The sequence below is a fragment of the Callionymus lyra genome, chromosome 1 (genome assembly GCF_982586985.1).
Source record: "Callionymus lyra chromosome 1, fCalLyr1.hap1.1, whole genome shotgun sequence".
In the NCBI taxonomy this organism is placed as follows: Eukaryota; Metazoa; Chordata; class Actinopteri; order Syngnathiformes; family Callionymidae; genus Callionymus; species Callionymus lyra.
The window spans coordinates 3194018-3209211 of NC_141818.1; the positions used below are offsets into that span (position 1 = coordinate 3194018).

General features: G+C 42.0%; 1 protein-coding gene across 2 annotated transcripts in view; it reads right to left on the bottom strand.

Annotated features, from left to right (window-relative positions):
* Positions 1-15194, bottom strand: part of arl15a (ARF like GTPase 15a) — a 121057-nt gene that overhangs the window by 66038 nt on the left and 39825 nt on the right. For both annotated transcript variants that reach the window (XM_087788058.1, XM_087788057.1), the window contains exons 2-3: positions 10217-10361; positions 8687-8746 (exon numbers count right to left, since the gene is read on the bottom strand). In XM_087788058.1, coding sequence (XP_087644184.1) covers positions 8687-8746; positions 10217-10361 — 205 coding nt within the window. The remainder of the gene's footprint in view (positions 1-8686; positions 8747-10216; positions 10362-15194) is intronic.

Here is a 15194-nt window from a genome sequence, read left to right on the forward strand (position 1 = left end):
CTGCTGTTCAGCTGTGCAAGCAGAACCGACCGACTTTGGCTTCAATTATTGTGTTCTTTCATCCCGACGCTGTTGCCGCGGGGGACACGTCCCGGTTTGAAATGTTTAGAACTTGTCAAAGTTAGAAAAACCTGCACGGCCAACACATGAACAAGGAATTACGATCGCAGACCTTCCCTAAAACAAGACCATCGAGACGAGATACGTCCAGGTTATCAGTGTTCGTGTTCATGCCAGCGTTACAAATCTAATTATTAGTTTGGCTTCTTTTTCTGAGACATTGCTCTCAGCTGTGGAGGTTATTCATGGAGCAAATTTGACTTCCTCAAAACACTTCACAGAAAAGCCCATATGGACCCAGATGTAGGAACAACTCGGCCCTTTGTTTTATCTCCTTTTGCTGACTCTACGAAAGCCAACACGTTGAGGTAGAGAGGAAACCATGTTCGAGGCAGAAACCTTCAGAGAACCAGGCTGCTGCTCCAAGACAAAGTTTTGATTAAAAAAAACCATGACCCAACGTTATCTGAGTTGAAATGCACCGCTGACCGGTTTCTGGAGCCGGCGGCGAGCGAGCTTGCGATACATAACGTACAACGTGATTGTGAAGTAAGCGATGGAGGTACAAGTGCAGAGACATCAAAAGAGCATCTGTAACGTTTTACAGCGTCGGACGCTAACGGAGCCAGCATGTCTAGCATCTTGCGCGCAGGCCCGTTGACCTGTTGAAAGACCTGATGTATGTAAATGTATGTAAACGTGGCGTATGGGAAGTGAACCAACATATATAGACCAGACAGCTTTTGGTTTCCCCGAGATTGACGACTCACAAAAGACTCACAAAAGACTCACAAATCACTCACACACTGAATCAAATTTGCCACGTGTTGTTTGACGGCCTCAGTAGTGAAGTGAGTTCCCGAATACAATCCTTCGAAGTTAGTCCTGTACGAATGATTCCAAACGTATTTAATTACTTTAAAGACTTATAATAATAGTGATAATAACCACTAGTTGTATTTGAAGTAAGTTCAAATAGAAGACAGTATTTTCTCTATGTTGGTTCAGTGAAAAGTACATTTATTATTATGCTGAGAGAACTGAAGACACATTAGTATCATGCTCGTATTACCGATGGACAGACTGTACCCGATACTTCTAAGTGACTCTCAGTTGCCGTGTCTTAAATCAAACACTTTTCTAAGTGCACTGCGCAGTGCTCAAATTTCGACAGTGTAGTACTGTCTCAAATCAAACACTGTCGCTACACAAAGGAAATGACTCGACAGCTTCTTCTTCTACTACTTTTTAACACTGTTTGTAACCAGTCGTTGAAACACTATCGCCGACACTTGATGGTGCTTTTCGTCAATTGAAAAAAGTTTTTAAGTTGTGTTTCATTTTGTTATTACTGTTGTTGTGTTGTTTTATGGTAAAATTAGTGTTTTGACGTCGGTATCTGCTCCGAAGATGCGTCTTCAGTGACGTAATGACACTAAATGGAAGCTAAGATGGAGGTCGTTAAGGGTGGAAAGTGTCCATCGATCCACACTCAATTTTCTGGCCGTTTAAGTGCACCAATTGAGTGTGCATTGGGAATTTTCCCACACTGCTCAATGAAGATGTACTTGTGCACTAAAAAAGTGTAAGTGTGTAGCTGGACTCCGACGTAACGTCAGTAGATCGAGGAAGTACTTAAAGCAGTGGTTCTTAACTTGGGTTTGATCGAACCCTAGGGGTTCGGTGAGTCGGTCTCAGGGGTTCGAATTTAAAAATAAAAATCATATTTTATTTTTCACTAAAGAGGGGTTCGGTGAATGCGCATATGAAACTGGTGTGGTTCGGTACCTCCAACAAGGTTAAGAACCACCGACTTAAAGTGATATTTATTTTAGGTTTGTTTTTAGCAGGCGATGCTAGGCTTCCTGTCTGTGTAGGATGTTAGTTTAGCAGTTAGCCTTGCAACGCTATAAGAATAACCATAAAATATAAACTTGTTTTCTTTTTCCAGAACAATTTTTCTTTTTGAGGCTTCAATACAAGATGGACGTTACAGTCGAGCAGTATTGAGGTATTTGGATGTTTTTAAGTTTCTTTTTGGACGAAGATGAAGACAACTGAGCTCCAGTCGCTACATTAAAATGAACAAACTTTTTTGCCTATAATTCTAAAAAGGGACAGATTACCTTTATGAAAATAATCTCAACACTTAGTCGACATAACTTGAAGCAAGTACATGAATCAGTAAAAAGACTTGGACATGCTTCTTGCAAAACAACAATAGAAAACAAGGGGCCCTTTGTCTGTACTGAAGTGGCCCTCAATAATTTGGATTGAATAGAAGTATTTCTGATAGATAACCCTTTTCTTTCCAATTTTATTTTGTTATTTAGGTTTAGTTGAATTTTAATTTTTTAACAGGTAAAGCATAATGTCAATCAAATGAAGTTAAGTGTACAATTTTACACTGAGAAACAATTATTAAAATGTACAAGTACATATGCATAATCAAATAACACTATAAGCTCATGCTCTCATTTCAATGGCAGGAGTTCAATTGTGAAAGTGTTTCTTTTAGTTTTCAAAACTCACACTGTGTTCTCGCAATAGTCCATAAGAGTCTAAATAATAAAGGATTTTGATAATCCGACGCATCTATTCGCGTAGAAGAAGCCTTTGCAACGACTTCTAAAGCGAGTTGGCGGCGAAGCTTCGTTCCTCAGTGGAGCTGCAAGTCACGGAGAAACATCAATTCAAAGTAATTGCAGCTGAAAGGAAGAAGATCAGCAGCCGTGTTTACAACTGGCCATTGCTTTCCTCTTAAACACACACCTGTAAACTTTTATATCCTGCACGACAGCGACACTGTCACAGTTAAAATATCTGCTATCTAAACATACACCAGAGGTTTTTCAAAACAGCCCCGAGGTGGAGCTGTAACAGGAACCACCAGCGACACGCACACTTAGCTTCCAGAAGTTCTGCTCGCGCTCCTGCGGCGCTGACGGGTCCGGCTGGCGACAAATATGTCAGCGATACATATAGATCATCGCAAACATCATCCCAACATAAGCCGCTCTTATGTCTGCGGGTTAAGAGACAGCTTGAGCTCACGACAATCCCAGACACTCGCAGCAGAGAGAGTTAAAAGTGCATCACCAGGCTTAGCAACAATGCAGCGCAAACTTGTGTCAGCAATACTCACATGAGTCACCATAGTAGAAATACTCCAAGAGTCACCATAGTAGAAATACTCCAAGAGTCACCATAGTAGAAATACTACACAAGTAACCATAGTAAAAATACTCCATGATTCACCATAGCATTACTCCACGAGTCACCGTAGTATTACTCCACAAATCACCGTAGTATTACTCCACGAGTGACCGTAGTAGAAATACTACACAAGTAACCATACTAAAGATACTCCACGATTCACCGTAGCATTACTCCTCGAGTCACCGTAGTATTACTCCACGAGTCACCGTAGTAGAAATACTACACAAGTAACCATACTAAATATACTCCACGATTCACCCCAGTATTACTCCACGAGTCATCGTAGTAGAAAAACTACACAAGTAACCATACTAAATATACTCCACGATTCACCACAGCATTACTCCACGAGTCACCGTAGCATTACTCCACGAGTCACCGTAGTATTACTTCACGAGTCACCATAGTAGAACTACTACACAAGTAACCATACTAAAGATACTCCACGATTCACCATAGCATTACTCCACGAGTCACCGTAGCATTACTCCACGAGTCACCGTAGCATTACTCCACGAGTCACCGTAGCATTACTCCACGAGTGACCGTAGCATTACTCCACGAGTCACCGTAGCATTACTCCACGAGTCACCGTAGCATTACTCCACGAGTCACTGTAGCATTACTCCACGAGTGACCGTAGCATTACTCCACGAGTGACCGTAGCATTACTCCACGAGTCACCGTAGCATTACTCCACGAGTCACCGTAGCATTACTCCACGAGTCACCGTAGCATTACTCCACGAGTCACTGTAGCATTACTCCACGAGTGACCGTAGCATTACTCCACGAGTGACCGTAGCATTACTCCACGAGTGACCGTAGCATTACTCCACGAGTGACCGTAGCATTACTCCACGAGTCACCGTAGCATTACTCCACGAGTCACCGTAGCATTACTCCACGAGTCACCGTAGTAGAACTACTACACAAGTAACCATACTAAATATACTCCACGATTCACCATAGCATAGAAAAGACCGACGACTTCACGATTCGTTCCTGCTCGACCTGCTCTAGAACGTACTATGTTCCTGAAAGTAGTCGTTTTCGTCGAGTCTCACTCGCCTCACACCTGCAAACTGCTACGAGACGTCCTGCACACACCAGAGCGAGTGTGTAATCCCTCAACACTGCTCAACAACACACAGAGTGTGTAATCCCTCAACACTGCTCAACAAACACACAATCAAGAAACGCCCGCTTTGCCAGAACCTCTTCAAACTATAAAATGTGAATTGGCAGGAGCCGACGTTTGCGTCACGGCGCGTATAGAAAAACATATTCTCACGCTCGCGTTGCATGACGGACAACAGCTCCGACACAAACGCACAATCGTCTGCGAGGAAACAACGTGTCAACAAAGGTTCGGCGGCGAGGCGGTGATATATCGCGTCGGGAGAGGAAGCGCTGGCGCCGCATATATAACATGTTGTATCATTTTTCTGCATCAGTGAGTCGACGCCGTACTGTAAAACTAAACCAGGCGTGTTTGTTTGTCTTGAATCCACGGAGAAGGAGGCCGGAGGTGTTACGAGCCGACAAGTGAAACATTACGCAAGGACTGGACATGTGTGAGGCTCAATGGCGCGGCGGGACAAAGGCGTTTGCTCGCACTTCAGATCGGACAGACACTTTGCATCCCTAATAAAAGGCGGCGGCGTCAAAACATCACGTGCTGTTTTTACCGTGGCCGACGGCTCCGTAAAACTTTCTATTTACAGGCTGAGGGGAGGTTGAGGGTTGAGGGGCCGCGAGCTTCTTTAAATCAAACGTGTCATCTGTGTTTTTCCAGCCACAACATTGTGCGACCAGACTGGCTTCGGCCCAATCCAGGAAACCCTCTTTTGAAAAACCCTCTAATGCGCTCTGTCCAAATTTGGTAGCGGGCTCGTTGGTGGTCCCGGGCGCCTCTTTTTGTGAATGTGTGTGTGTGTGTGTGTGTGTGTGTGTGTGTGTGTGTGTGCATGTATGTTCTTCATCTTCTCAGGAGGCTGCCAGCGAGGGAGGCTCCTGCACCTGTCGGACGTGGACAAGATGGCAGAAATACAGCGTCTCTGGCTTCATTTAACGCCGTGTGTCGGACATGTTTCACACATTCTTATCTTGACAGGAACATGTGGAGACAGAGGTTGACGACAGGTAGAACAATCGCTGTTACAAAAGTACCTCTGACAGAATGAAGAAACACAAACTTCTATGAGATTCTATGATATTGTTACTGTATTTTTGGGACTATAAGGCCTTCAGGGGGCATTTTACACAGACCATAATATTATCGTTAAACTCACCTATTAAGTATTAATATTACGCATTACTCTGCGGAGCTCTAAGGTCAGTCAATACAAACAAGCCTTGCACAGTAATATTATGGGACTTTGAGTAATACTATGGAGCCTCGTGGAGTAATACTACCAAGCCTTGTGGAGAAATACTACAGAGCTTAACGGAGTAATACTATGGAGTCTCACGGAGTTATACTACGGAGCTTAACGGACTAATACTACAGAGCCTTGTGGAGTTATACTACAGAGCTTAACGGAGTAATACTACGGAGCCTCTTGGACTAATACTATGGAGCTTAACTGAGTAATACTACAGAGCCTCGTGGACTAATACTACAGACTTAACGGAGTAATACTATAGAGTCTTAAGGAGAAATACTACTAAACCTTTTGGACTAATACTACGAAGCCTTGCAGAGCAATACTACAGATCCTTGTAGAGTAATACTACAGAGGCTAACAGAGTAATACTACGGAATGTCATGGAGTAAAACTACAGACTTAACGGAGTAATACTACAGAGTTTTAAGGAGTAATACTATTGAACCCCGTGGAGTAATACTATGGAGCCGTGAGGAGTAATACTACAGAGCCTCACGCAGTAATAGCATGGAGCTGGTTCTAGGTAAGTTTGACCAGAATTAATAAAGCTCACAGGGTTGTAAGTTGACCCATTTTGAGTGAACCATATAGTTTGATTGGTTTTGTCAATTTCTAGGCTCAATCCCTGGTTGGTAAAGTACACATATATATAAGATTAAAACCATTATCATTAAGGTCTTCAAAGTAAACTCATTTGTTTCTTCCTTCATATTGCTCTCTACTGACACCTTCAGGAGAATCTTTCATCTTGTTAAACCTGGCCTAGAATTTCGTGATGGCCAACATATTAAGAAGAAAATATATTCACTGCACAAATCCACAAAACTTGTCTACAACTCAAGTTCAAACTGCCTCATTATTAGGGCTTTTAAAAATCAAACTTTTTTTTACTATTGATCACATTCATGAAAGACTTTTCCACTCTAACAGATCTCGTGCTCATGAGCCAGGAAGTGTATCCGTGCGTTCGCAGAACAGCTTTTAATTGAAACAACAACCATCTTTTACGAGATCTTTCAGGCGCTGCACACACCGCTGCCAAAAACTCTTTCTGAGGACCGGTGGACTCTTTAAATAGCCTAAACCCTTGAAAACATCACCTCCACAGCACTAAGCTGCAGCCTGACAGACTAACACCCGTTCATCCCTGAGCCAAGACTCCCTGTAAGGACCGGAGGCCTCTGCACGGCAGCGACTCTCTGTTGACGTCGCTCCATCCCTCATCTGTGCTTACTAAACCACTTCCTCGAGGGTTCACTTCCAGGAACTACTGTGAGCGGATAGTACAACCACTTCACGGACCACAAACAAGTCTGACGTCGGTACACAAAAGTACGAGCGAAACCTGGGATGCCACCGAAAAGCCCGAGAACAAACACCGGCTTTGGAACGTTTCTAGGAAGTGGCTGGAGAGACACAGACAGTTTTCACTTGATCTCGGCTTGAGGAGCTGCTTTCAGTCTGACCAACATGTTGCACAAACAAAATGTTTCCACTCTCAGTGGCCTGCTTTTAGGGCGAGAAGTCGTGTTTTCCTTCGACGTCTAAAGGAGTTTCCCCAAGAACTGACCCTTGAATTTGGTACAGACGCCCTAATAGAAGAAGACACGTCAAGTCGCATCTACAAAAGTAAAATAAATCATGCTTGATCAGAGGGATAGAATTGAAGAGTAGGTAAAAACTTGTGGACGCGGACTTACCCCTGTAATCGTCTTAATAGTAGCAACCAAAAAAAAGTATGGGAGGTCCATCTTATTGGGGGTCTAAAGCTAGTGGAAAGTCAAAATGACAGATGAGAGACAGAATTGGAAGGGTAGGTAGAAACTTTTCAGAAGAATTGAAGAATAGGCTTGTAAATTTCAGAAGTGGCCGTTGGTCTTCACCCCCTTACATAAAAATGAACTTTACACTAGCATCTTAAAAAAGTAGGGTGATCTGCTTGGGGGTCTAAAGCTAGTGGAAAGTCAAAATGACAGATCAGAGAGACAGAATTGGAAGGGTAGGTAGAAACTTTCAGTAGCGGATGTTGGTCATCACTCCCTTACATAAACTTTACAGTTGCATCTATTCAAGTACAGTAGGTCGATCTTATTGGGGGTCTAAAGCTAGTGGAAAGTCAAAATGGCGGATGACAGGTACAGAATTGAAATGTAGGTTTCTAACTTTCAGAAGTGGACGTTGGTTGTCACCCCCTCACAGAAACTTTACAGAAGCATCTATTCAAGTACAATAGGTCGATCTAGTTGGGGGTCTAAGGCTAGTGGAAAGTCAAAATGAAAGATCAGAGACAGAATTGGAAGGGTAGGTAGAAACTTTCAGAAGTGGAGGTCGGTTGTCACCCCCTTACAGAAACTTTACAGAAGCATCTATTCAAGTACAGAAGGCCAATCCTAATGGGGGTCTAAAGCTAGTGGAAAGTCAAAGTGGCGGATGTCAGAGACAGAACAGTCTTGTAACTTTCAAAAGTGTCTGTTGGTCGTCCACCCCTTAAACAAACTTGAGAGTAGAAATTGAAAAAGAAGTTTGATCTGCTTGGGGGTCTAAAGCTAGTGGAAAGTCAAAATGGCAGACCAGAGGGCCTGAACTTTTAGAAGTGGCCGTTGGTCGTCAACCCCTGACATAAACTCTACAGTAGCGTGTCATGTTTGCTCCGTCTGAGTGTTGTTGTGGGTTCGACGCCCTCCAGTACGAACCAAAGCTCCCAGGAAACACCTGAGCCGTTGGCAGCAAACAGGGAATCTACAGAATACACGTCAGGTGGTCATAATGTTTCGCTCAAATTCAATAAAACCTAAGTGCAGAATTCCTCATGGATTACTTTAGTGAGTGCTGCTCTCGCAAACCAAAACCATACTGGCGACCGCGGGCTTGGGTCGGAGCCAGTCCACTTGCTAACCTCTGGTCCGGCCGGCGAGAGCACACCTCTGCTCCGCACCTCACTCGCACCTCGTCAAGAGGCGCCGTGGGATCGGACGCTCGCGGTCGAGCGGCGGCGGCGGCGGGACGACGAGCACTCACCTCCGAGCTCCTTCACGTTTAAGATGGCGTTCTGAAACGGCACCGCTTTGATGCTGAAACCTGAGGAGGAGAACAAGGATGTAATGACTGGTTAAGATGTTTTATTGGTGTGTGGCCGGCACATGTGAGCAGTCAGCCTTCAGGAATGTCGATTGTCTTTCGATCGTCGGGAAATGAAAAACAATCAGAGGTGCGCTCGCTTCGTACGCCTCTTGCACAACAACAGCTGGTACGAGCGGCTGGACGCCGCGTGTGTGGTTTAAAGTGTGCGTAATTGTCGTGCGCCTGTTGCGTCTTCGCCGTGATAACGTGGATCAGATGATATAGATGAGAGAACTGGTGTCGGCTGGACATCCAAACTTTATTGAGTTCAGGTTTGTGGTTTTATGGGAAAGCACTTTGTGTACTCTTGAGTAATAAACAAATACAATATTGAGTCACTGTCCATGTGGAGCCGAGAGACTTAAATCACATTTAATTAGCCAAATGTTTAGTGTTTTTGTTCTTATATTGGTCGTTACAGTTAAAACACCAAATGTTAAATATTATATTATATATTAAATATTGTTTTATTTTCATATTTTCACCCTTTATTTGTAAAATAAATTACAAGTGTTACTAAATTGGCCCTTTGTGTCTATTTGATGGCTTTGAAAATAACATTTCATAAACTTGAGAGTAGCATCTAAAAAGTAGGTTGATCCACTTGGGGGTCTAAAGCTAGTAGAAAGTCATAATGACTGATCAGAATTGGAAGGGTAGGTAAAAACCTTCAAAAGTGGCTGTTGGTCGCCCCCCTCACCCCTTAAATTAACTTTACAGTAACATCTAAAGAGTAGGTTGATTCGCTTGGGGGTCTAAAGCTAGTGGAAAGTCAAAATGGCGGAAGACAGAGACGGAATTGAAATATAGGCTTCTCACTTTCAAAAGTTACTGTTGGTCTTCACCCTCTTACATCAAATGTACTGTTGCATCTATAAAAGTACAGAAGGTCGATCTGATTGGGGGTCTAAAGCTATTGGAAAATCAAAGTGACAGATCGCAGAGACTAAATGTATAGTTTATAATTTAATAAAGTTTGTATTAATTAAATAAAAAATGACATTTTATTTACAATTAACATGTGAATATTCCGTGATTTCTCATTTCCGTGTTGCGATTAAACTTCCGGCCACTAGATGGGGAATGTCATTGCGTCCCCTCTTGTGAAATCCCGGCGATGACTGAGGACGAGAGGATACAGTCGACTCCAAAAGCTGATTTTTGGACATAATTTGGTTTCAAAACAAATGACAGCAGTTACAACTTCGTCAAGAGTCATGTGGTCTGTAAATTCTGCAACACCAGTTGAATATTATAGTTGTCCCTGTATCGTACCGACAGATTCTTACCCTTAATGTCGAGTGGGAACTTCCTCCCATTTGGAGCATGTTAACTATACGTTAATCCAGCTAAACGTTCTAAAACTCTTTAGCTACATATAGATACATATAGATATACAACCCCCAGACCTCGTGTTGGAGATAATACCTGTTGTTGGGACTATTCCGTTGCTGCCCTCGCTGCAGAGGCGTGACAGCAGGCTGGTCTTCCCGGCGCCCATCAGGCCGATACAAACCACGTCGTACTCGGGTCGGGGGGGAGGCGGTCCTTTACAGCACAGCGCCCGGAAACACTGCAAAAAAAAAACCCAGACGTGATTAAAGTGGGCCCGGAGTCAAGAGGACACACCTGATTGAGCCGGGAATGGATTCAAAAGTCCGCAGCGGTTGGAATCACAGCAAGTTCTGGTGAAGAAAACATTCTGGGAAACAAAACTCTCGGCAGGAAAAACTCTCTGGCTCTGGCCCTGTGATGGATCAGGAAACACGGCGGCGTCTCGGAGAGATGAAGTCTATGAAACGCTTCCAGATTGTCAGTTGATGTAAGAGGAGCAGAAGTGTATAACCGCCGTCCTGGGAATGAGTAACGACAACGAGAGGAACCGCAAGATGTTTTCACTTGTATGATTTAATATAATCGCTGAACTTACACACAGGAAAACATCCAGGGAATAAATAGAGAAGAGAAGAGTGAGCATGTAAATGGGTTTTGTCTGCAGGACCCTGTCTGATCGGGCCCTTATGGCAGCCGGGGGGGCCGACCTGACACTCAATGAATCAAGGCTGGAGACCCGAGGCCTGCTGTGAGACATTAGGAGGCAAATGCAGTGTGAACCGTGAATGAGATCTTGAAACTTGTGCGCAGCGATCCAAAACTCAAGAGTGATTCTTTTTTATTAGCGAGACAGGAACCGGTCTGGACGAGGCAGACGCCGACGCCGACCGGATCGCGTTACGGGGCGATCAGAACCGGCTGGACTAGCTCCGCCCACTCCGATCCAATCAACAAAACAACAGATAACACATAATTCACCGTAATGACCCGACAAACCCGGGGTTGAGTGTCGAGTTCTTCGAGTCTGATGCAAGACGTTGGCCGATCACGACGCGGAGATGTTTCCAAACTGTGGGCGGAAACATTTCGCCACATTTCGACGTCCAATCGTGTCTCAGGAGGACAATGAAGTTCTTTGGACTTCGATCGGAAGAAGAATTATGTTATAGGCCCATAGCTTCTATGGGAAAACAGGACCTTCACATCTGAGTCCATGGTGCTCGATCTGCTGGGAATTGGCTTCTTCTTCTGATTGATGTGACTTGAATGTTCTACTTGTTCTTCAACACACCTGGACTTCCAGAACTAGACCTTTCTGACTTTTGCATATTTGGCAGGAATGTGCTTCTATAAACACTTGATGAAGAAAACAGGAATGGCTTTTTTATTAACCCAACATTTATTGTGTGCGTTTATATATCTATATATATATAGATATATATACATATATTTTTAGTTTAGTTTCTTACATTTGTCTTTTATTTATCTAACATGACACATGACATTTTATTTATTCGACATTTTCTTTTCTTTTTTTTAACAAGTATTTTATTCACCCTATCTTTTCTTTTATCTACCCAACATTTTACGTGACATATTTGACTATTTTTCATTATTTATCAAACATTTATTTTTCTTCATTTACCTGACTTTATATTTATCCGACAATCCAACTTTTTTTTTGGACTAGCTAACTTTTTGTTTTATTTATTCAACATCTTTTTTTTTATTTACCTGACTATTTGTTTGTCACATTTTTAACATTAACTACTAAATTTTCTTTTATTAACCCAACATTTCACTCAATATATTTTACATTTTTCTTTATTTATTCAACATCCTTTTCTTTATTTACCTCACTTTATATTCATCCAACATTTTCTTTTAACTACTCTAAATTTTCTTTTATTCACCTAACATTTTATTTGACAAGCTAACTTAAAAAAAAAAAACTTTCCTTTTTGTTACCTAACATTTTAGGTTTATTACCCAACATTTATTTTATTTTCTAAACATTTTTTTTATTTACTAACCTTTTTTTTTTACATTTTATTTCTCCAACATTTATTTTATTTACTAAACTTTTTATTTTATTTTATTACCCAGCATTTTTTCTTTTCTTTACCCCACATCTCTTTCTCTATTTACCTGAATTTTTCTTTCATTCATTTCATATCATTGACTTGATTTTTTTTATCTTGTTTACTAAACATTTTTCTTTTATTTACTAGAGTTTTCATTTTATTTCTTATCTCACTTATAAACCGGACCAACCTTTTCATTGTCATATCTGATCTTCCATCTTTAGTTTTACTCATTTTTTCAAACAATTTTTTCTCTCGCTCCACCTGGCAGGCAGAAACTTCCAGAAGGACCTGAAGGATCCACATCAGACATCAGTGGACTGAGTTGCGTCAGACGGTGTCAGTCAAGAAGACCCAGAACTCTTTCATCGCTCGATCATGTTTGAGTTCACGTCCGTGGATCGCCGTCACTCACTCACAGAGAGAAGGTCAACAGCGGGTTGTTGTCGTCCGGCATCACGCTTGCTTCCGTCACGCCTCAAAGCGGCGGCGAGGAGCGCGGCGGCCTCGGGCCTCCCTCCAGACCCCCCTCCAGACCCCCCTCCAGACCCCCCTCCAGACCCCCCCCCCAGACATCAGTGACCACCAGGGTCAGTTTTCAGTGCCGTGCCAAAACGGGGCGGCCGTTTGATGGAGATATGGGGGAATCTGCTTCAACAGAACCAGACGTCGGCGGAGCAACCCGACCCCCCCGACTCCTGGGTGAACCCACCCGTCTGCTCCGACAGGAAACATCCTCCGATCAGAAACACACGTCAGATGAACACGTGTAGAGACTTGGTTTGATGAGGTCATCATCCCCTCGACTCGTGCTCGGTGAGACCTGCCTGTCGGCTGTCACTCCTGAGGGGTGACGGACGAGCTCAGGGACCCGACCGGAGGTTGGGGGGGGATGGGGGGGTGACGACACATTTGTGACGTTAGTTATGATTCATCAAAGAGATTTTAAAATAACTCAATTCCTTTCAACTGGTCAACAACAACAACAAGATAGATTCTCCCTCAAGGCGTCATCTTTAACTTGATAATTAATCATTGTACCATCAACTATACCAGGGGTCCACGATCAAGGGGCCACATTTTATACTGCGACCGTCGAAACCAAAGAGAGCAGCGAAGAGCCAAAATATGATGGAAAAGTACAAAAAACAAGTTAAAATAATGCTTAAAAAACAAAATAATAAATCTGATAATGACTTAAAAGTATGTTTAAACCTTTCATTAACATACAAACATATAAAATCACTTTAAAACTATAAAAAACACACATTTATAATAATAATAAAATGTATTTAAAGACGTCTTTATATCAATTTATCCGCTCTCTTCTCGTTAGTTGAGGTCGGGTCGAGGGGGCAGCACCCACAGTTAAAGAGCCCAAAGAGAGCTATAGAAAGTTATAGAATTTGTACGTTTGTTTGAAAGTTTGTAAATTACTAACTAACCCTAAAATTCAATTACCTAAAAGAAAACTCTGAAAAGAAGTTTGCAATTTCAGTTTTTAGTGCATCTGTTTCAAAATTGTAGTATTTTGTTTCATTTTTTGATTTGTTATAGGGAATTAAAAAAAAAAAGTTTCAGAGTTTTTAAATTCCCTTTCAGGAAATTTTGTTTAAGAGTTGGTTAAATTGTTTCAAAATTTGCTATACACAACTAACAAACTTCGAAAAAAAATATATAAATGGAAATTTACAAACTCTGAAACAAAGTTTGCAATGATGTTTCTGTTTTTAGTGCATCCGTTCTAGAAAATGTTACATTTTTTTCTCAGAAATGTTCATTTGCTTTAGGAAATTTAAATTTTCTTTCAAAGTTCTTTCAATTTGTTCATTTGTTTCAAAGTTTGTATATTTGTTATAGGAAATAAAAAACTTAAAGAGTTTTTTTCAGGGAAGTGAAATATAGAATTATATACAGTTATAGAATTTGTAGATTTGTTTAAAAGTCTATAAATTACTAACTAACCCTAAAACCTCATTTTAATTTTCTGAAAGAAATGTACAAACTCATAAACAAAACTTTTTTGTTTGAAACAAAATTTTGCAATTTTGTTTTTAGTACATCTGTTACAGAAAAATTTACATTTTTGTTCAAAATATATATATATACTGTATATTTTTAATTTGTAAATTGAGTAAATTGCAATTTTCTTTCAGAATTTTTCAATTCGTTTGCACTCCTGGGCCACCGTACTTATACGTACTTAATCACTTTTATTGTTCCGCTCTGACATCATGAGGGCCACGTACATACGTACATGAAGGGCCACACGTCTGTTGTAGGTTTGATTTACGACAACGAGAGCAACAAACAAAAACAACAACTTCCCGATTTTTAAAAAGGATGAACGTTCATTTTATTTATTAATTTAAATTTATCATTTTTTTCTGCGTTTGCTGAGTACTAGAGGACACACGATGGTTCACTATCAGATGGTAGAATCGCAGGTCTGTAGTTTGATTGCCACTCAAGCAGAAAAGCAGCTTCACACATCCGTTCTCGTACAGTTTGGATTTCACAAGAGATACGGACCAAGCATCCGGGGGTCTGACCCCCGGGGACCCCGTGCACACAGGAGCCCCTGTGAGCGAGCGAAATGGTAGCTCCCACCTCTGGCCTTCTGTGACAGCGCAAGATTGACGAGCTCGGTCAAAAGACTCGCAGGAGAAAGATAAATAAGTGCGAAAAAAAACCTGTCGAGCGGTGATCCGAGACCCCGAGTGTCACCGAGACCACCTCGCGGAAATCTTCAAGGCGTTCAAACAGCTGAGATTGAACCTGGAGGTTTTCACGCGGCATCGCTCTCAAGTGATTTACAACATGTTTGGCGAAGTGTTTTCCCATCTGACGTCTCTTATCATCTTTACTTCGGGCGTCTTGTTCCAGCAGCACCGCATTAAAAACCAGTCGAGGCCGGAGCTCCGAACACTCTCCATAAAATGTCTACCGTTCCCAGACTTTATTGATCGCCTGCCTCTTAAAGGATT